This window comes from Solanum dulcamara, chromosome 1 (genome assembly GCF_947179165.1).
Source record: "Solanum dulcamara chromosome 1, daSolDulc1.2, whole genome shotgun sequence".
Taxonomy (NCBI): Eukaryota; Viridiplantae; Streptophyta; class Magnoliopsida; order Solanales; family Solanaceae; genus Solanum; species Solanum dulcamara.
In genome coordinates this window covers 8805900-8829966 of record NC_077237.1, presented here as the reverse complement: position 1 = coordinate 8829966, position 24067 = coordinate 8805900, and the positions used below count along the sequence as shown (strand labels likewise).

Below are 24067 nucleotides of genomic sequence, written 5' to 3'. Positions count from 1 at the left end.
ACTCGATCTCAACTCTAGTCCGTCTCAAGTTCATCGGATTTAAGGGTGAGCTATCCTTCTAGCTCGTGATGGATTCTCTTAGTCATGACATGATGTCCTTAGTGTTCGGACATGAACTATGTCACTTATTTTATATTAGTGTTTGACATTCTAGACTTAGTATTTAGAATTATATGTCCTTAATGTGATGACTTTCAGGTTTTGGGAAAAACGTATTTATTTAAGCTTCCGCATTATTGTTATATTTTAATAAGAGTGCTTGCATAGATTTTGCCGTATTGTTCGATGAAGTATCTATTATATTATCTTTTAATTATAAATCAAATAAATTAAAGGATAATTAAAGAGTAAAGACCAAAGTCGTCTTGTCACCAGATGCATAGGACCTAAGTTATATTTATATTTGAAAAATGTTATAAAATATATTTATATATTAAATTTAACATATTGTTAATATATAAATATATTTACATACATGTAAGACTATTCAGTTCTGTTCGAATATTTTTTGTTTTTTTTATAAATTAAAAAGACCATCCTAATTGTTCGGGACGGCTATACACTTAAATAAAAGTCCACGATTCTATTAAAAAAATGATATAAATTGGTTCGGTATGGTTAGGTTCAGTCAGTTCGATCGATTTTTCATATTCTTTTGACAGCCCTAGATGTATAGTTGAGATTTTCGGTAATAGTTTAGGAAGGCATTTGACTATTTTCTCATAAAAAATTACATTGAAATTATAGAAATTTCAAGAAATTATAAAATTTATATTGAAAGTGTCTAATTAAAATGCTTTATTAGAAATTGGGGTGTTCAGTAGGAACAAGACTTCGTTTAAGTGTTTAAATAAAATATTCTAACAAATTTATTAGGCTTATTATGTATTAAGCCATTAAGCAAATTGTTGTTTTGTATTGTATTGGAGGTGTCATTATTTTAATGGGCCTCCAAGTTTGGGCATATTTTTTTGGGTAAATTACCCTTTTACACAACTTCCCCTAATATATTTACTTTTACTCCCATATACATCAAAAAATTTCCAAATTCCCTCCTTTTCCTTTCTCTCTCTAAAAGTCACTGATACATCCGCCCTATTCCTCTATTCTTGCCCTAATTTGCTCTTGTTAGTTAGTTACTCTTCAAGTGTTAATCAATTTCAAGGTTTCAAATAAGGTAATGTATCAATCTTTCCTTATATGGAACTTTAATTCATCCTCATTCAATATGATTTCTCCTAAAATTTGTATATTTTGATTTCTTCTGAAAATCTTTGAAAAATCTTCTAATTTTTTATCATTTGCTTTCTTCTGTAAATCTTTCTATTTGTGTTTCTCATACTTTAGCTTATACATATGGATTCCGTTCATGGTCTCAAACAGTCCACTAAAAATCAACGAATTCTTGTTTCTCCCGGGTCTGATTCGTCTTGGGAAGGTTACGACGAAGTTAGATCCAAACATCGTAACGATCCAGCAGTGATGAATAAGCTACGTGAGAATTTGAAGTCAAAAGCTACAGTTAAACATGCACCCAATGAAATAGTCAAAAAGATTGAAGGGGTTACAACACGCCCTAATCTCCCAAAGGTATGTGTTCAATTAAGTTTTTTTGTTTTAGAATGAAAATTTTGTGAAGGTTTTAATGTTTCTGATACATATCATTTATGTATCAGATACATAATATCTTTTTAAAAGGAAATCTTTTGGAGGTTTTTTATTTCTGATACATCATCTTTAAGGGTCTGTTGTTTTAATTTTTAATGATTCTGATACATATACATTTATGTATCAGATACATATTATCTATTCAAATGTATTTTTTTTTGGAGATTTTCTATTTCTGATACATCATTGTTAAGTTTTAGTTTCTGTTGTTTTAATTTTTAATGACTATGATACATATATATTTATGTATCAGATACATAATGTATTTTTCAAATGTAATTATTTGAGATTTACTATTTCTGATACATTATGTTTAAGTCTCTGTTTATGTTATTTCAAGTTTAATGATTCTGATACATCTACATTTATGTATCAGATACATAATGTATGTTTCATATGAATTTTTTTGAGAATTACTAATCCTGATTCATCATCTTTAAGCCTCAGTATTTGTTATTTCAAGTTTTAATGATTCTGATACATATACATTTATGTATCAGATACATAATGTATTTTTCAAATGCAATTTTTTTTAGGGATTTACTATTTCTGATACACCATGTGTAAGTGTCATTTTTTGTTGTTTCAAATTTTAATGATTCTGATACATATACATGTATATATCAGAATATAATATATAATTGTTTCTGATACATCTTCTGTATGTATTAGAATCTCATCTTATGCATCAGATATCTTAATGCATATGATACATCGTATCCATGTATAGAGTTCAAGTTGTATTTAACCATTTTTATGTCAATGCAGGGAATGAAATACGTCATCAAGAAGATCCCGTCACACCCATTGAGATTCGGAACGGCATATAGGGCTAATTTTCTTGATGATTTTGAATCATCAATAGGTGAAGAAGGTATAAAGTTATTTAGGCAATCTATATTTGGTCACTACTTAGATATGCCAAACTGCAACTTTCAAGGGCAAATTATCAAATGCCTCTTACTTCTTGAGGTAGACCAAAAAAACAAAGAAGAACTGCACATTCGTCATGTGCAGGGTAATATACTGCGATTTACAATAAATGATTTTGCTATCATTACTGGTTTGCGATGCACCGGTAATATGAATGACTTCAAGTATTCTGATGATCAAGCAAGTAGATTATTGTCTTTATATTTTCCTGGTGCCAAAAATGGGGTCAACAAAGCTCGTTTTGTTGAGCGTTTTCTGGTTGGAGGATGGAAAACAAACGAAGATGCCGTTCAGATGGCCATTCTCTATTTCATCCATACTTTTGTTTTTTCTCAACTAGGTGATGTACCTATATCAGTTGATGATTTCAAGATGGTAGAAGATGGTAGTTATGAGCAATATCCATGGGGAAAATTAGCATATTCAAAATTGATAAAAGGAATGCGTCAGGAGTTTTCAAATGCCAAACAAATGTATCGTCTAGGCGGCATGCCATACGCTCTGAATGTTTGGATATATGAATGTGCATCTCAAGTTCCCTCTGAAATTGCTGTAAGAGTGGGCAATAAAATTCCCAGAATTCTTAACTGGCGTGTTGTCGCCGTGAAGCCAAAATTTGAGACCTTCATGTCTACCATCTTCAGTGAGGTACATGCTTTGAATATTATTCGTTTATGCACTGATTCATTATACATAAAATTTAAGATACATTATATATCCATGATCTTGATACAGTATAATTTGATTCATAAGGTAGATGTATCAGCTCATATATTTATGTATCAGGATATAAATGTATCAAGATATAATGTATCTTATACATATACTTTATATAACCTTTCTGATACATATAATGGTATGTATCATAAAGGTATTTACAGCTCATGCAAACTCATTTATCAGTGTTTACAACTCATGAAAACTCTATCTTATGTATCAAATTATAATGTATCAAGAATTACATCTCATGATACATCTGCATGTATGTATCAGATAATGTTGTTTTTCTATCAGTTTAGCATGTATGAAGGATTAATGTTTCTGATACATCATGTTTATGTATCAGCATTAACATATATCAATTATTCAATTTTTTTTGCAGTATCAATGCTCCAACATTGTCCAATCTCAACATGAAATGGAATCTATTGTCGTTCATGACAGCCAACAGAAACCTGAAGATTCAACATCGGCTGCCAAGGTCAATTTTAGAAAACCTCATGAAATCACTGGATTTGAGGACTTTTCAACAACACCACCCACTGAATTTTTAAAGAGATCCAGGGATGTCGCTGAGACATCTTCTCCACCTCCTTCCAAGAGAATGAAGACTTCCCCTGCTAAAAAGCCAATTCAAGTAGAAACAACCAACATGCACAAGGATTTCTTATCACCAAATGAATCAGAAAATGTTGTTTCTCCTGACAATGAACCAGGGGCAAAGTCACCAAAGGAATCAGAAAAGCTTGTTTCTCCTGACAATGTACCAGGGGCGAAGTCAGCTGTAGGAGGTGAAACTTCCGGTCATTCGGATCGAATTATTCATATGCAATTCAAAGCATTGGAGAAGTCCATAAAGAAGTCTCTAAAGAGATACGTAAGTTATTACTTTAAGATGTATCACGTACAATATACTTTTAATTAGGTGATACATTCTAATTTTTCATATACATGTATCAAGGTTGACCGGAAGTTCAAGCGTTTGGAGAACAAAATGGATTCAAATCACATTGATCTTTTGAAAGCCATCGATAGTATGGCGAACCGAATGACTGGCACATCATCTCAAGTTAAAAAAGATGATTTTGATCAATCATTCCATGTGGTTGAACAACAAGAAGCACCTACTGGATTGGAGGTGCACAATTTTGCAAATAAATCTGACCCACCCCAAAAAAATGACAAATCTAATGTCCAGGAAGATATTAAGGTACATACATCATGTAATATTTGATATTTATGCTTTTAAACTTCTGGATACTTTTCATTGTCATGTATCAAATGTAAATGTTATTATATTTTCAGGGACCTGAACCATCCATCATGATAAATCAGGTGGACAACATATCGGAACAAAGCATTTTAGCAGATGTTCCTGAATTATTTGATCATCAAGTTTATTCTGATACATTAAAGGTAATGTATCAGAAACAAATTGATGAATAATTTGATTCTATATATATATTTTGTATAAGCTCTACCTCGTTAAATATATATATATATCTAGACATTTAGTACATTTATATCATAAGTAAATGTTATTATATTTCCAGGAAGATGAACCATCCGTCAAGGATGTATCAGCACACCAAATGGAACCACAAAGAGCAGATACTGATCAGCTTATTGCTGATTCTGATACATTACAGGTAATGTATCAGATTCTTTACTGAGATAAAGTCAACATTTTTTTTTAATGACGTTATACATTACGTGTAGAACACTGGAAAGAAAGATGAAAGAGTAGCTGATGATAAATCTGTCAAAGTAGAAGAGCAAGTTGAGGAGATTGAAAAAGAAAAAATCAAACCAAGCACATCAGAATCCAATACTTCAGCACAATTTTCGACCGAAACTCTGGATGTGATAGATGCTCTAATATACGGACTTCCATTACCAGCCATGCCATTGACAGTTGTTAGTCAAGAGCAAGTTCAGGATGAATGTCTATTACGCGATAGCCAGCTACCAACCACTCTTCCATCAAAAGCTAATGTATTGTCTGACGATGCGAAGACACCATCTCGAAGAAGCAGGATTCCTTCGAAGATCTTACAGTCGCCGTATCTTTCAAACTTTGGGTCGAGTGAAAAGGAAAAGGAAAATTTGTCAGATGTTACGCATCAGACACACCCTTTTGAAGGTTTTGGTATATGCTATCAACCCCCTTCCGAGCTTGTCACAGACTACTCTCAATGGATAGATAAAAGACTTCTAAAATCACATGGCAACAAGTAAGTATGACATATTCAACTTATACCCATACAAGTTGTGTATTATATTTGTTATGTTATTAAACTACAAGTTTCCATTCAGGAATTCGAAGGAGGATCATTACAGATCTAAGTGCTCTTCATTCGGCTTTGAAAAAATGGACTTTGTTGTGGCATTTCCTAAAGATAAGAACTGGTTTTACCTAATGTCACAGCCGGACAGATGCTGGAACGATGAGGTAAAAATTTCATCATAAATAATATGATACAACTCATAATAACTACCTGATACATACATATTAATGTATCTGATACATAGATAGATAAATGTATCTGATACATACATAATCTGATACATGATGCTAGTTGTTATATAACTAATACTTTCTTAAAATGTGCAGCACATCGATGTAATATTTTACTACCTTCGGAAGAAATCGAAGATGCAGTTGAGCAATCAGTATCGATACACAACGACAAATTGCATTTTCAAAAATTACATCGAATATGCACACACACGCTACTATCACCTTCCACCTAACATTTCTACACAAGAAGAAATGGCAAGGTCCACTGTTACAGCTCATCAAGAGAGATCCGTGAAGAACATAATAAGAGGTTTCTCAATACCAGCCGGTTTGCCTTGGCATTTGGTAGATGAGGTATACATTCCAGTAAACTGCGATATGGATTTTCATTGGGTTCTTGCGGTAGTTGTGTTGAAAGAGAGGTTGATACGTGTGTATGATTCATCGCCTAGACGAAGAAGTAGCAACCCTTCCCAAGAGATCCAAAAGATAGCAGCAATGCTACCAACATACCTGCAAGACAGTGGTTTCTTTGACAACAACGAACGTACTGGTTGGTCGTCTCTTGATTCATACAAGGACAAATCAACCGGTAATATGCTTGAACCATATCACCCATTAGCAGTTGAGTATGTTGAAGGAATTGCGCAACAGGGAAGTGGCAGCTTGTGAGTATTAACATCGGCTATGTATACCTAAATCATTCATATGTCAATTTTACTTTTTTTAAATTCCTGTATTCCTTTATTTGCAGGGATTGTGGAGTTTTCCTGGCCATGTTTGCTGAATATCTTAGTGATGGAATTTCTATTCCAAGTACCGTACTAAACGCTGAATTCTTCCGTTCAAGATATGCCGCACTCTTATGGAGATATGGTTGTCAGAAGGCCATGGATAGTTATGTTAGCGATAACGACGATCCAAAAAAACCAAGAAGAGACATATCTCCAAACCAAGGAGAACTGATTGATGTCCAATAATTTTTTTTTGATAGTAAACATTTTAGGTGATTCTGATTCTTTTAATGTATCTGATACATAAACTGTAATGTATCAGATTTAGTATATTTTAATATTTCCATACCTCAGATTTACTATGTTTTTCTCTGGTGTCAAAATGGAATATAAATTCTAAGTTTATGTTTTATATTATACTGTATCAAACTTGTATCGAGTATAATATTCATAAGTATCACATTTTGTGAATTCTGATACATGAATCAAGTTTTTTTTATTAGGATACATCATGTACATGTATCAGATTCTCATTTCTCAATATTTAATGATTCTGATACATTAATTTTTTGCATAAGAATTCTATGTCTCAAGATTTAAAGTATATGATACATCTTGCTTATGTATCAGATTCATATTTATCAAGATTTACTGCATATGATAATCTACAACCTATATCAAATAGGATCTTATGTATCACCAACAACTTTTGTGTAATTATGGTTGTCGAAAATGCAAGAATATTTATGTTTGGGAAAATAACGATCCAAAAAATAAACCATGTGAGATTTGTCATTAATCCAAGTCATGGCGAACCGATGGACGTCCTGTATTTTATTTTAAAAAAAAATTGTAGCAATAAAATGTTCTAATCTTGATACATAAAAAAATTGTCATTAAAAGATTTTTATATTTATGTCACGTGTCAAACTCAAATATAAATTATAATAATAGATGTTATTTTATGATTCAATTAGAATGTACACCGAGATACCACAAACATCATATCTATTTAGGAATGAAATTACAAGTCTTTCTGTTGTGGCCTTCGTGGCCACAACGTCCACAAGAATTTGTGCTACTTGTTATTTTCTCATTAGCGAACTTTTTTCTTCCTTTCTTTGGTCTTCCTGGCATCCTTTTGTATATTGGCGGCAACACAATTTCTTCCAAAATTTCCTTCGGAGCAGTCCAGTCTTTCTTATCTGGCATTGGAACCATTGGTAATTCATAAGTATTTGCCAACGCCTCTGGTTTGTAATAATCAGAATAATATGGGTGCAGGTCAGTAATGTTCTTGCTCTTCAACACTGCAATTGCATGTGGACATGGTATCTCGTCTAGTTGAAATCTACCACAAGTGCATGTTTTTCTCTCTAGACACACAATGTATCTTATACCTAATTCGTAAACAGAATAAAGATACTCTGATGAAGCAACAACCTGCAGAAATTATATTTCAAATTTATGTATCAGTACTGCTTCCTCACATACACAACTATGTATCAGAACTGATGTTAAAGGGTAATAATTATCACAGGATATACATATCAGATGAATCAACAGCCAGCAAGAAATAAATTTCACATATATGTATCAGAAAGTACGTATCAATTACAGAAATAATGTATCAGAACTGATGTATCAGTATGTATTTTAAACATGTTATGTTTATATGTGTCAGTACTTATGTATCATCTACACTAATAATGTACTTATGTATCATCTACACTAATAATGTATCTACACTGATGTATCAGTATATATTTAGAACAATTTATGCATAACTGATTAATCATCAGACTGAAGGAAAATAATCTTTACATATATGTATCAGAACTTATGTATCAAATGTAGAACTTATGTATCAGAATTGAAGTTTCATTATTTAATTAGCACATGTTATACATAACTGATGAATCATCAGCCACCAAGAAATAAATAACACATATATGTATCATAAAGTATGATTCAATTACAGAAATGATGTATTAGAACTGATGTATCAATATATATGTATCAGAAAGTATGTATCAGAAAGTATCTATCATGTACCAGAACTGATGTATTAGTATATATGCGTCAGAAAGTATGTATCGTGTACCTTCATTCTCGAACACTTGATCGTGTTTGAAACTAGGATATCTTCGAATTTTCTACCCAAAGTATGTTTTGTATAAGATACTATTTCTCTATTTTTGCAGTTCCAAGAACCAAATAACATTCTCGTTTGCTCCAAAAAGTCAATTATAGGCAGCTCTCGTGCTTCAACAAGACATCCATTGATACATTCTGCGATGTTAGAAGTCATCATTCTACCTCTGTTGACAGTGGCATAAACCCTTGACCACTTTTCGTATCCTGCATTTTTTAAATATTGTGCCACCCGTTGATCGATTCTTTCAACTTTGGCCATTAATTTATCGACTTTATCTTTTCGGTATGCCTTGGCCATTGAATAGAAGATGTCACTTAGTACAGCTTTGCTCCTTATGTATTTAGTACACACATTTTTCCATATATGCCATATGCATGCAAAATGAGGAACATTGGGAAATACCATGCTTACACTCTTGATTATGCTTTCGTTCATATCTGATACAACACACATATTGTCCCTCTCTCCAAATGCATTCTTGAAATTCTGAAAAATCCACATCCATGATGAATCATTTTCTGTATCAACAATACCATACGCCAACGGCAATATGCAACCTAATAAATCAATAATAGCGATACAATAGTTATTAGAATTCATCAGAATTACAACAAACGTGAAAAATGAGATGACACACTATTATTCAATAAGAAACAGTATAAGAAAGTAATACCTGCCCCATCAAGTGTGCTAGCTGATACAAACGTCCATTTATAAGGTCCATCAAGATGTGCACCGTCAACAACAACTACTGGTCGACAAAACTGAAACCCCCTCATCAAGGGCCTTAACGCTATGAACAAATACATGAATTCATCAGTTGATGACTTGTGCATACTTATGTACGAATTTGGATATACGGTTTTTAGAATATGTATATATACAGGCAGCTGTCGATATCCATCAGCAGGTTTTCCCCTTAACATCTGCAAAGCATGCTCTTTTGAACGCCATGCCTGTTGATAGGTAATATCAATTCCATACGCTGATTTAATATCCTCTCGTATATCATTAGGGGTGACAATTCTCTTATGATTAACCAATTTAGGGGCTGTGAATGCACTAACAAAAGCCTTTGTAGCATGAACTTTGTTGAAAATCCTATCTCTCAGTGCACATGAATGTTCACTATTGAAATATCTAACTTTGAATATATCCGTTTTATTCCAACATGAAGCTTTCATTCTCCAACAACATCCTTCTGAAAGGCATACTATCACATAACTGCATTTGTATTAAAAAAAATGACATGTATCATATCAATATTTTTTCATTTATAAGATCTACAAATACAGTGACATACTGATAGGAAGTGTGTCAACCCATGTACTTGATACATGCTTCTTTGTATGTATTGTTAAAAAAAAAAACATCTGATACATAGAGTATTATGAACCTGATACATACTGACAGCATTATTATCATTTTTTAACTGAGTTACAGGAATGTAGTTTTGATGTATCATGACATGAAAAATTATTTTATTTTAAGAATGTATCATGCACAGACAATAATATGTATCTGATACATACTGTTGGATACTATCCAACATCAAAATTTCCAAATGCAGAAATGGAGTTTTGATGTATCATGACATGAAAAATTATTTTATTTTAAGAATGTATCATGCACAGACAGTAATATGTATCTGATACATACTGTTGGATACTATCCAACATCACAATTTCCAAATGCAGAAATGGAGTTTTGATGTATCATGACATGAAAAATTATTTTATTTTAAGAATGTATCAGATACACACAGTAATATGTATCTGATACATACTGTTGGATACTATCCAACATCAAAATTTCCAAATGCAGAAATGGAGTTTTGATGTATCATGACATGAAAAATTATTTTATTTTAAGAATGTATCAGATACACAAAGTAATATGTATCTGATACATACTGTTGGATACTATCCAACATCAAAATTTCCAAATGCAGAAATGGAGTTTTGATGTATCATGACATGAAAAATTATTTTATTTTAAGAATGTATCAGATACACACAGTAATATGTATCTGATACATACTGTTGGATACTATCCAACATCAAAATTTCCAAATGCAGAATATGTGCATACCTTTTACTGTCGGATCTTTTAACCTTGAAATTAAATTCATTATTGATTTTGTATTTGGCCATTACATCAACTAGAGTTGCTTTATCCTTATAGAATTGATTCTCCTTCACTTCCGCACCATTTGTATCATCTATGTAGTTCGTCAACTCCAATTCTGCTATATAACAACTTGCAACTTTACCAGATTCTTCTAAACCAAAATTATGGAACTCATTCGCATTTGATTCGGCACAAACGATTGCTCCAGATGTACTATCGAATGATTTTATCTCACATCTTTTTATATCAAAGCTTGATATGCACAGGGGATAATTCACGAAACCAGGCTCTTTCTTCTTCAACTCTATGTAAAGATTAACACCCATATCATTACGAATATATATTGGCGACGAGTTACCTTCAACTATGTATCGGATTTTAATTTGTTTCTCTGATTCATCCACACTCAATTCAGCAGCGATTGCTGCTTTTAAATTTGAGTAAGATACATTGTCACCGACAACGATTCCATCACTTTTGTATTGTTCATAAGTAATATCTGATTGCCAAACTCCAGAATGTCTCAGTAGTATCGGGATATTCATATCGATTAATTGATGAAACGCGAAGTTTGCTTTGAATTGATGCTCTGTTGTTTTCCTTGTAGTTGATGCTCTGACTTTTGACTTCAAAATTCATCTACATAACTGTCGCCTTCTTTAATAGATCAGTAATTGATATAAAGAGCCAATCTTTTATCCATAAATAGCTGATGTGCATTAACTATTCTATAGCTAAAGTTATGTATCAGATACATAACTTATGTATCAGCAAAATTGAAAAATAATTGAAATCAACTTCGGTATGAATTGATGCTCTGTTTTTTCCATTCGAGACGACGCTCTGTTTTTTTGCTTGAATCTTCATGGACATAACAATTGTTTTTTTTAACAATTGATGTATCATATACATAACTGATCTATCAGATACATAACCCAAACTGGAAAAAAAAATGGAAACGAAGTTGGTTTGTTTTTATGCTCTGTTTTTTTTTTGCTTAAATCTTCAACTGCACAACCGTTCTTTTTTTAACCAAATCAATCCCATTAATTAGATCACTAATTGATTTGAAGAACCAATCATCCCTTATATTAAGATACTATCCATAAATAGATGATCTTCATTAATTACTGATTGGATAATTGATGTATCAGATACAAATCTAATGTATCAGAAAAGTTGGAAAAAAGGGGATATCGGGTAATTTTGATACAACGAGGGATGTATAGTAATTAAACTTTTCCATTAAGGGATTTAGGTAAAGTATACTATTTTTTTCCCTTTATGTAAGGAACCTTTTAGTTACTTATTTGAGAGAAAAAGATTAGCTACTTGGTTTTGGATGGGTGCTATGAGACATATAATTCCTTCAATTGACTTTCTTTAAGCAAAGGTTAAGTAGTCATTATTCATTAAGTCTAATCATGGGAATTTATCCTCTCTCTTTTTTTTACTTTTCTTTTTGAGAGAGAGGGGAAGAATATATGATGGAAAATAAAAGAAAGTCAATAATAAAGTGAGGGAATATCCATGAAGAATGTTTTTAGTGAGGTATAATTGAGTAGAATTGTAATGATACCCCATAATATCACCCCCTTGCAAGTGGTTTCCATCTTTTTATCCCTACTGTCATAGAGGATTAACATTTGTTTCCAATTTACTTTTTATTGCCTTAGATTTGTTCTTCAAATGAGTCGATTATTTAATTTTTGTCCTTAAAAATTGAACTTACATGTAGCAAGGCATAAGTTTTTTTAAGCGTGAAAAACTTAACTTGTCAAATATATAATATAAAAATATAAACTTATGTCTGTGAAAAAATTATTTGCTCTCAAGAATAAAAACTAAAGACACACACAAAATAGGGGCAAAAGGGCAATGGCCCCTTTTATTGTGGACTCCCCAAAAATTGATATGAGTTTGCTTAGTTTTCTTTTTTACATCCCATTAGTCTCAAAGGATTAATGATAGTTCTTTTTTCCATTTTTATCATAGTGTTACTTAAACTTTCAATATATTGTTGGAAAGTCAAGGTTTTTATTTAATTTTGAGTTTAAGTTACATACACAACGATGTACGTTTTATAAGAATATTGTCCGATCATCTTTTTTTTTTTTGATAACTAGAAGATTTTTATTTACCAAATGAGAATATGTACACAATCAGAAACAAAATCTAGCTGGGTTGGACATATTGCTCCTACTAGCCCAGAGGCACTTAGCATTATCCGATCATCTTAGAATATTTAAAAGTAACTTTTTTAGAATGTGAGATTTGCAATCTTAAAAATAAGACGAATTACATGCTACAACAAACAAAACTAAATCAATGGTATGATATTTGTTTTTACATCAATAATGTATATAAATTAAATTCTTTTATTTACCAAACGAGTGCATATACACAAACATATGGTTAAATGTGGGAAGAGATATATAAATAGAATGGATAAGATTCATCGATCTCTAATCAATTTTTCTGTTCAAATTTTGAGAGGAGAATTTTTGAGTGGAAGCACTTTTCCCCTTAGTGGGTCATTAAATTCAAACTCAAGTTAATTGAGTCAGTAAATTTCGAATATCAAATAACTAAACAAAAACAGTCATATAGTTACATTGATTAATTAGTAGTAAATTCAAGCTCCTGCTATAAAAGATTCTACTAAATCAAGTACTAAAAAATAGTCCAAACTAATAAAATATCACAATTTTGATATAGTAAAGTTTTTATAGTGGAGCACCATGCAAGATTTGAGGGTACGTAATACCAGATATCAACAATCCCAAAACCAAGTTGTTTAATTTCCTTGGATATTTGTGCATAAATGTTCTCCACTCAACAAATAATTGCAACATAAAAGTCATTCAATATGATAGATTTTGTCCATACTGTTATGTGTGGAAGAGATAAAGCATGAAGTTCCTATATCATTTTGTATAAAATATTTACATCAAATCATATAAATTTTGCTATAGTTAAATAATTAAATAAAGTAAAAAAATATATGTTAATTGATCATAATTAAGTGTTAAGAGTTAGGTATAAACACATGACATGCAATTATTGACTTGATGTAAGCCCCAAATTTAAATTATTTTTTATATTAAAGGATAATACTAGTAAGTATCAAGTTGTAGTAATTTAGTAAACATGATATAAGTTAGAAATTTTATCAAGGTATTCAAGAATCACTATATATATATATATAGAGAGAGTGTGTGTGTTTCACTAATCACCCTTCTGATTATGTGATTTTCTCATTGTTGACAGTTAGATTATATTGATGATATTTTAATGGAAAAATTATCCGAACTAACAATCTCGATTCATATATTACTCTTTATAGTAGTTTTGAAAAAATTACAATATAATATATTGAGATTGTGTAATTTTATAGTAAATATACACTATACATATATTTGTGTATATACAAACCCTAGTCGTCATTGTTTACACATACAAACACATATAGTTGATCACACATACATTCGACTTCTGCTTTGAAAACACTTATATACATATACAATTGGACATATATACATACACAACAAGTACGATCAGCTACTATATCAGTGCGATCTTCAGGTAGCATAAAATATTGTATGCATACAAATACATGTGTTTTGTTATTTTTATAAAAGTGAGTGATAATAACGCTATATATATATATATAAATTTCCCTATTTTAATACCTTACATTCCAATAGTAGCTACACAAGAGCTTAAGTCATGCAATGGGGCTTACTGGGTGTTAGTGATATTTTATGGGCCAAATAAAATTTGGGCTAATTTTTGAAAGGCTAGTTTCAAATAGGTTAAATTACTAGGAAAAAATCTTTTTAATAAATAATTACTGATTTTAGCGATATTTTTTATTTATTATTATTTATAGTAATATATAATAATATTATGATATATCTATTATGTATTAAAAGTAAATTATGCATGCAATATAAATGTATTATAAGTGTTTTAAAATATATTATACTTGTTTGGTAAGAAATTGACACAATGTATTATAAGTGTATTAAAGTATGTGATAAATAAATTATCCATGAATAAAACTTGTATTATATGAGTTTTATAAATTATTCTCGCTAATATGTATTAAAATTGTATTATAAGTGTTCAGTGGAAAAAATATATTATTGCGATAAATATTAAATATGTTCTTAATGTAGTACATTTATATAAATTTTTCTTTCAAATATATGCAATAAATTAATTACTTTACAATAAATATAGTTATATTTAATTTACAAAGAAATAGCTAAATTCGGCCCAAGACAGATCATGGCCTCATACTACAAAGCTGAAATCGGCCCAAGGCAGGCCATGGTCTCAAGACTAGAAAATCCAAATCAGTCCAAGGCATACCATTTTTACTTCCTTTTCTTTTTTATTTTGTAGCATTATTTTTTAAAAAATAAATAATAATTCTGCTACTGTTTTTTGTTGCATTTTTTTTAAAAAAATTATAAGAAAAACTTTTTTCATGCATTTCATTTATCAATATTGTGTAAATGATGTATAAAATGTATATATAATATACGTGTAACGACTCATTAGGTCATTTTGAAAACTGGACCTTTTTATTTCATAAAACACTCATCCCGTAAATTTTTAATGGGTACTTTGGACTATTCAATAACTATAGTTATTTAGTTGAAGGGTAATTTTAGATAACTAATTTAATCAATGGACTAAAGTGATAATTTATTTAATATCACATACAACTTATCTCATATTATTAAAATAAGTTAGAGGTATTTGTCACTTTTAATACATAAGAGTAGAAAAGAAAAGAAAAAGAGAAGAAACTACTGCGAGCGAACGAAAGTGCGGCGGTGAACAACGCGCAAGGAGCAACCGATCAAGGTAAGAAATTGTAGCCAAAACCTTGCTTTCTGTATGCATACTTATTGGTAGTCACGTGAACATGTAATAACTATGTATATTATGAGGTGAAAAGAATATTGGGGTAAATTGTTTGGTTGGAAATTGAGTAAGGAATTGTTTTCATTATTAACTAATGATAGTGGCTGTGATTGGATAAGGATTGGGAAAGGAGGGGTGAGATTGAAGTGGTTGAAGTGGTGGCAGTAGTAGCATTCTGAAATTGGTTTTCTTGATATGCCATTAGTTCGAATCAGTTGGCTTCGTTTTAAAATTTGTTCTTTCAATTTTTACATTATGATTCAAGTTTTGATATATTGAGATAGGTAATTAATTTTAGGTGTATTATATTATATAAATATCATTAGATTTTTTTATACTTGAGAAACTGAAACCCTAGGCTTGAGATTTTAAGAAATTGATTATAGAATTGAGTGAGTTGTTTGATCTAGGTTAAACATATAAATAATATTGGTGTCTACGGACCAGTTACTTATAAATATTATATATATTATAGATTGAAAATGGTCTGAGGCATTGAAGAAAGGAAGGACATTGGTGGATTATCTTGCTTTACTTCGGTTGAGGTAAGTTATGGTTTTTATTCTATATCATAGATAGACTCTTAATAGTGATTGATATTCATTGAGTAATATGTGAAGTTTACTATGCATTTAATTATTGTGGTTTGGATATTGGTATGTTATTGTGATGGTCTGAAATCCCAAGACCGTGAAATCTATAATCTTGAAATTGCCCTATAAAAAATGGTGTCTTAAATAAAGAAGGCTTGATGAAATATTGTTAATGAAGTGGAATGTAATCACAAAGAATGATAAATGAATTATATTTGAATCGGGTGTCACGTTCCGACATGATATATTTGGATCGGGTGTCATGTTTCGACACAGTATAATTGAATCGAATGTCACGTTACGACACGGTATATTTGGATCAGGTGTCACGTTCCATCACGATAATATCAAGGGAAAACAAATTAAAATGACATAATACTACCCAGTCTCCAATTACTCATTTTCAAAAGAGCGTGATGTGGAGGCCTGAGTCCTCATGTGTGATCTTGATATTGTTGACTGATTATGTAATTTTTAATTGGTTGTCATTTGTTAAGTGCTGTGGTTGATTTCCCACTATTACTTTATGCATATTGATTTCTATTTTGAGTCGGACGATGATACCTACTCAGTAGATATTTTCCTGTACTGACCCCTACTTGTATCTTTTCTTATTTTATTTTGTGGAGTGCAGTGAGTGTTCCAACGATTTCGACTCGACCACAGCTCTAGTCAGTCTTCAATTCAGAAGATTTCAGGGTGATCTATCCTTCTAGCTCGTGATGGATTCTCTCGGTTATGGCATGGTGTCCTTAGTTTTCAGACACATTTTGTGATTTATTTATTCTGGTGTTTGACATTTCCAAACTTAGTTTTAGAATTTAGATGTCCTTAATGTGATGACTTTAAGATTTTGGGGAACATTATGTAATAGATTTTAGTGGCTTTTGTTATTCCTAACTTTAATTAGATTGAGCATCCACATTATTGTCGTGATTTATAAGTTAAATTGTTAATGTAAGTTGAGGTTTGTATCGTTGGTTCTCCCACCTAGGAGGTTAAGTGTGGGTGTTAGTCATGGCTCAATTTGGGTCGTGACAATACGAATAACTACGTAGTGTATATATGTAATGTATCGATATTGTATAAATAGTGTATAAATGTGTATCAATATTGTATTAATGATGTATAAGCATATATATATATATATATATGATGTATAAATAATTATTTAGTGTATATTAATATATTTATATTGTATAAATGATGTATAAATATGTATATATGATGTATAAATAATTATGTAGTGTATATGTAATATATTGATATTGTATAAATGGGTATAATCATGTATCGATATTATAGAAATAATTATGTAATATATCGATATTTATTTGACTATCGTGCATTCTCATCTTAATAAATAAAAGAATAAACAAAAAAAGGACATAAATATTTATTTTTTCCACAAAAAAAGTGAAATAATTATAAAAGAAAAAAAATAAAAAAGCCAAAAAAAATGAAAACAACGATTTTTTGTTCTTTAAATAGCACAGTAAAAAATAATACTAATAAAAAGTTTTTTTCCTTTAAATATGAAAGAAAATGGCCATAGCCTTTTTTTATATATAAATAATTGTGCGAATGACTATGTGGTGTAATTTGCCCAATTTTGAAACCCAATTATTGAAAGGGAAGAGTTGTTCTTTGAAAGAAGTTGATCAAATTCGGGCTAATGAATCTAATTTTAAATAAGATTATAGTTGAGTTTGTGGGATGCTTAACACATGTTTCATATGTATACGAGTATAATACACATGTAGTGCTTGTCGAATGCAATTATTTTTAAATTGATTTAGCTGGATTTGTATACATATAATATATACATCTACTAATAAATTCACCTAGCAAATTTTTATATACATATGTTAGCATTGATATTTATTGATCTTATTCACCTAATAAATTGATATACATTATTCCGTATTCACCTAATAAATTGGTATACATTTGATTATTTTTTAATTGACTTTTAGTTGGGTGTGCATACATATAAGGTATACATCTGTTAATAAATTCACCTAACAAATGTATATACATTTGTTTGCATTGATATTCATTTGTCTTTCACCTAATAAATTAGTATACGTTGCTCCTTATTCACCTAATAAATTTGTATACAAATATATTTGTCCGTATTCACCTAATAAATTGTATACGTATGGAAAAAAAATTCAAAAATAGTATTTTAACTAATACTTGCTGCAAATTAAAAAGGGACAAAATAATATAATGGATATTTAGGGATATCAAGCAACAATATAAGAGCAAAAACAATTGAATCCTAATTTCAAGATTACAATAACGTGAACTTCTTATCCTTATCTGACTTCTCTTATGTTTTTTCTGAGCCGAGAGTCTTTCGAAAACAGCCGTCCTACCTTGGTAGAAGTCAGGTCTGCGTACACTTTACTCTCCCTAGACACCACGTGTGAGATTTCACTGGGTTGTTGTTGTTGTTGTTGTAATAACGTGAAATAAGGGGGGAAATGATATCCTCTCCCCTATATTTTTTTCAAACAAAATAAACGGATAGAAAGTTTGGCTATGTGGTGCTAAATCTTTTAGGCCCATTTACTTAAATAATATAGTATATAACATTAATTACAAATTTTAGTACATATTTATCATTTATAAAAAATGACAATACTTTTCTTATTCGAAATAGCAAAAAAATAAAGTACCTTTCTTTTTCTTTTATTTCTCTCCCTTACTTTTATTATATAAATAAAGTTTTCTCCCTCTCTCTTCCGTTTTTTTCAGTTTCTTTTCTTTTTCTCTTTTCTCTCTTTACTTCTTCTCTTCTTTTTTTGTCCGTTTTTCCTCTTTTTTTTATGTCCATGTTTTTTCTCTCTTTCTCCCTTTTTTAGAAATAATAATTAATTATTTTAATTTAATTTTGAATTGGATATTATAGAAATAATACTTTTACTATTTTTTAAATTAAATAATTTTTTTATATAAATACATATATAATGCATTTCTAATACAACAAAAAAATATAAACGATAAATGTAATATATTTTGAATGTAATATATTATACATATTATAGGCATGTTTCAATGCATGTGGTGAATATATAACTAAAACATTTTCAACACAAATGTATTATAAGTATTATGTGTGAATTTCAAATATTCTAGTACTATTCAAATTAATTTACGCTGTTAGAAATGTATTATATTTGTTGAAATAACAACAATTGAATTCATAACAATGTATAATATTGAATTATAATTGTAATACATTTTGAATTCAATATATTATACTTATTATAGAAATGTTTCAATGCACGTGGTGAATATATAACTAAAATATTTTTAGTATAATAATATATTTCGTTAATAAGAGAAAAAAATAAAAAATAATTATAATAGATTTTGAATTCCATATATTATAGGCATTTTTCAATGTACGGGGTGAATATATAACAAAAATGTTTTTAATACAATAATATATTCCTTTAATAAGAGAAAAAATAAAAAATATTATAATAGATTTTAAATTCAATATATTATAGGCATGTTTGAATGCACGTGATGAGTATATAACTAAAATATTTATAATACAATAATATATTTTAGCACCATTAATAAGTGAAAAAATAAACAATAATTAAAATATATTTTGAAATCAATTTATGATACATATTATAGGCATCTTTCAATAAATGTGGTGAATATATAATTAAAATATTTTTAATACAAATATATTATAAGTATTATACGTGAATTTTAAACACTTCGGTAATAGTTAAATAAGTTTTAAATTAGGATAATTAATTATTATTTTTTTTAAAAAGTTAGAATGAGAAAGAGACAGAGAAAAATAGATAGAAAAAAAGAAAGAAAGAAGAAGCCACAGAAAGGGGGAGGGGGAGGGAGAGGGAGAGAGAGAGGGGGTAATGGGGTGATTTTAGTTATTAATTAGAAAAATTATCAAATTACACACCTTATATTTCTATATTTTCAATTATTCCCTACCATCTGTAACAATTTCAAAAATCCCTCTTCTGATACATAGGAATGATGCCGATACATCGCTAGTTTTACTGATACATTTTGTGTTTGGTTTATATCAACTAGCGATGTATCATGAAAAAAACTTATGTATCAAATCGCGATGTATCAGCATCATTCGTATGTATTAGAAATTTGGAAAAAAGAGAACTCGGGTAATTACCAAAAAAGTCGGGATAAATTGTAATTGGACTTTTTCACTATGAAATTTAAGTAAAATATCCTATTAATTAAGATAAATATGCTATAGACCATAATTTTAAAAAAAAATACCCTAAAAAGGGTAATTATTAATCTAAAAGAGTTCATTTGTGTAAAAATTCAATCTTTTAAGCTTCAAATTCGCTAAATACTTTTGGGCTAAAAAATACCAATTTTATATAGGGAAATGAACTCTTGTACCCCTATAAGGGAAACTATTTACAAGCTTCTATTCCTTTACTTTCATACTCCCCCTATTTTTAACTGTTAGTTTGTGTTTAATGCTTGATATTATCGGGAGTATATATATACTCTGATAGTATCAAAGAGGAAGATACAATGTTTCGGTGAAAAGACTATCCAATTTGAATAAATAATTTGGGTTGGATTCAATTTGGATAAATAATTTACCTAATGCGTTGAATTGGTGTAGCTTTCCCTTTTATATAAGACTTGTATTTATGTGTCTATTATAGTAAACCAAAATGTAAGAGATTAAGTACGAATAAAAGGTTCATGTTAAATTAATTAATTGTTGCATTTCTCATTAATTAATGCTAACAATAATACCTAATCTTAGGTATGAAGAGCCTTATGACTTAAAATTCTCACATCTCTTACATTACGTTTCGTTAAGAAATTATTGGTTAATTAAGCAAACAATCAATAACAAAAGGTTGATGCTTTTGCCTCCTTTGGTACATGAAATTTAAAGGTGTAAGAAAGTGTCAATTGATTGGTACCATATACGCGAGTACGTGACGATAGTCGATAGCAATGGAGTTCTGTCAGCGATGGCTATTATTAAGAAAACACTCCATTTTTTGATATAATTTAGAAGAATTAGCTCGGATAGTTGCCTATTCAATCACATAAATTTAAAATAGTCGACAAATGTATAATTCATGTATAACCATGCATAAATAATGTATAATATATGTATATCGACTAGAAAGTTAACAATGAATTTGATCAATTATTTATAAAAAGATCTCATTATTTTATGCTTAATTATAGTGATAAAACTCAATCCATATGTTAGTATCATAGTATGTCTAACACCTTAATGAGCGAGAAATACTCAACACCATATATCAAAATAAAAAGTGATAAGGGATAAATATACTCAAATTTGTGATTTAGAGGGGATATACTCTTCTTAAAAAAAATGATGCATATATATATATATTTCATTATCTAATAAATGATGCATATAAATGACCAAGATATTTATGCATGCACAATCTTTTTAACGAGGAGATATCAGCTCTAAATCGCTCTTCTCCTTGGGAGATACCCATTTTTGACTTTTTCCCTAATCATTAATGAGGATATAGTTTTATAAAAAAAAGTCTGCTAAAGCATTAAGAGGTTAAGTTGTTTTATCGGAAAAGAGCCTTAAATATCCTTGAACTTTTGAAATGGTACAAAAATGTCCATCATCTATCTATTAGTCCTAAAATACCTTTGGGTCCCAAAATGACTTTTTTTAAAAGGAAAAGGGCATTTTAGGCCCAATAGATGGATGAAGGACATTTTTGTACCATTTTCAATAGTTCGAGGGCATTTTAGGCTCTTTTTCATAATTAAAATTTTGTTAAATAAATTTTGATTTATAATTAATTTTAAATAATTAAATTGTAACCAATAGACCACCGCCATGTTTTTTAAAAAATTATTCAAATTATTTAATTAAAATTCTGTTAAACAAAATTTTAATTTATAGTTAATTTTAAATAATTAAATTGTAACCACTAATTGTCCGCCGCGTGTTTAAAAAAATCATTTAATTAAAATTCTATTAAACAAATTTTGGATTTATAATTAATTTTAAATAATTACGATAGATGGCCGCCATGTGTTTAAAAAATTATTCAAATTATTTAATTAAAATTCTGTTAAATAAATTTTGATTTATAATTAATTTTAAATAAACTCCCAAGCTATCGACCACACGCCCTAGCATAGCCTTTCCGCAAGAACATCCACCATAGAATTACATTGTAAACAGTAGATGACCACCACGTGTTTAAAAAAATTATTCAAATTATTTAATTAAAATTCTATTAAAAGGGTCTAAAATGCCCTTGAGTTATTAGAAATGATACAAAAATGCCCCTAATCCATCTATTGGACCTAAAATGCCTTTTCCGTTAAAGAAAATGTCATTTTTTGACCTAAAGGTGGATTTCAAGGTCATTTTAAGCCCAATAAATGAATGCGGGGTATTTTTATATCATTTTTAATAGTTCGAGGGCATTTTAGGTCCTTTTCCGTTGTTTTATATATGTACCATCAAAAGTATCGTCATTATCATGGGCGGAGGTGCGGCTTTAACTTTAAAAGTTCACTTAAGTATATTAACAAATAATTTAGGAAAAATTTCATATATGACAAATCTTTTAAGTATAATAACTCCATATGGGTATAGTTTCTCTAATTACTTATAATGACAAATTTATGTTTGCTATGGTCCATTTAAATTTGTATAAACAAAATTTTAAGTAAAAAATATACAAAATTTCTTTCCTTTAAAGATGAATGATGTGCGCGATTATATAAATGATGTGCGCATTATACAAATGTTGTGCGCAGATTATATACCGAAATATACCAACACTGTAAATTGTATAGCGAATTATACAAACGTGTTGTACACGAATTGTATAGCGAAATATACAAATACTATACAAAAATGCGAATTATATAGCGAATTATACAAACGTTATACAAAAACTGCGAATTGTATAGCGAATTATACAAACGCTATAACCACAAATTATAGCAAATATCAGAAAATATACCCACCAATGATAATAAAATAAAACTACACCCATATGAAATAATAAACTAGTAATGTTTACCATCTTATTTACGTAATTTTTCCAATAATTTATTTAGAGCCCAATAATATACATTTTTTAAAATCACGAATACTCATAAACTCAAATTTCTAGATTTATCTCTAATCATATATACATACATTTTGGAGACAACTTGGATGAGGCAAAACTCAAAAGCTAGCAACAACTTTGTACAATTATGAAAATGCAGTGCACTTGATCATGAGGGCAGAGGATAAGGATAATCCTCACTTGTCTACTGATGTTCTTCTTGGGCACTTGACCAACTATTGGACAAGAGGATATGAAGATCGAGGATTATGATAGAATGTCAGTAGATAATAAGTAGCAGAGTGTTGTCTAGTTTCCCTTTTCACTATTATTATTACTATTCTCTTTATCTTATTCTTTAATTTTATTATTACACATATTGCTTTCTTTGCTTCGGTTATCATATTATCTATTATTGCTATAATTTTTTTCTCTATTTTTTTGACATGATTTTTTTACTAATGTATTTTCTTTTCATACTAATTTTGATATATGCTTTACTTGAGTTGAGTGTCCATTAAAAATAACCTTTATACCTTCATAAAATAAAAGTAAAA

General features: G+C 29.6%; 2 protein-coding genes across 2 annotated transcripts; one reads left to right on the top strand and one right to left on the bottom strand.

The window, feature by feature from the left end:
• The first annotated feature begins 2751 nt into the window (after positions 1-2751).
• Positions 2752-4852, top strand: LOC129885595 (uncharacterized). Its single transcript, XM_055959930.1, has 5 exons — positions 2752-3249; positions 3704-4105; positions 4283-4459; positions 4627-4737; positions 4829-4852. Exons 1-5 carry the CDS (start codon positions 2752-2754, stop codon positions 4850-4852), a joined length of 1212 nt encoding a protein of 403 aa, XP_055815905.1.
• A 2372-nt stretch (positions 4853-7224) lies between these two features.
• Positions 7225-9007, bottom strand: LOC129885586 (uncharacterized). The gene is made up of 3 exons (XM_055959919.1): positions 8681-9007; positions 7819-8019; positions 7225-7248 (listed from the first exon to the last, which is right to left on the bottom strand). The coding sequence occupies exons 1-3, from the start codon at positions 8990-8992 to the stop codon at positions 7225-7227; spliced, it is 537 nt and encodes a 178-aa protein (XP_055815894.1). The 5' UTR covers positions 8993-9007.
• Positions 9008-24067: the final 15060 nt, after the last annotated feature.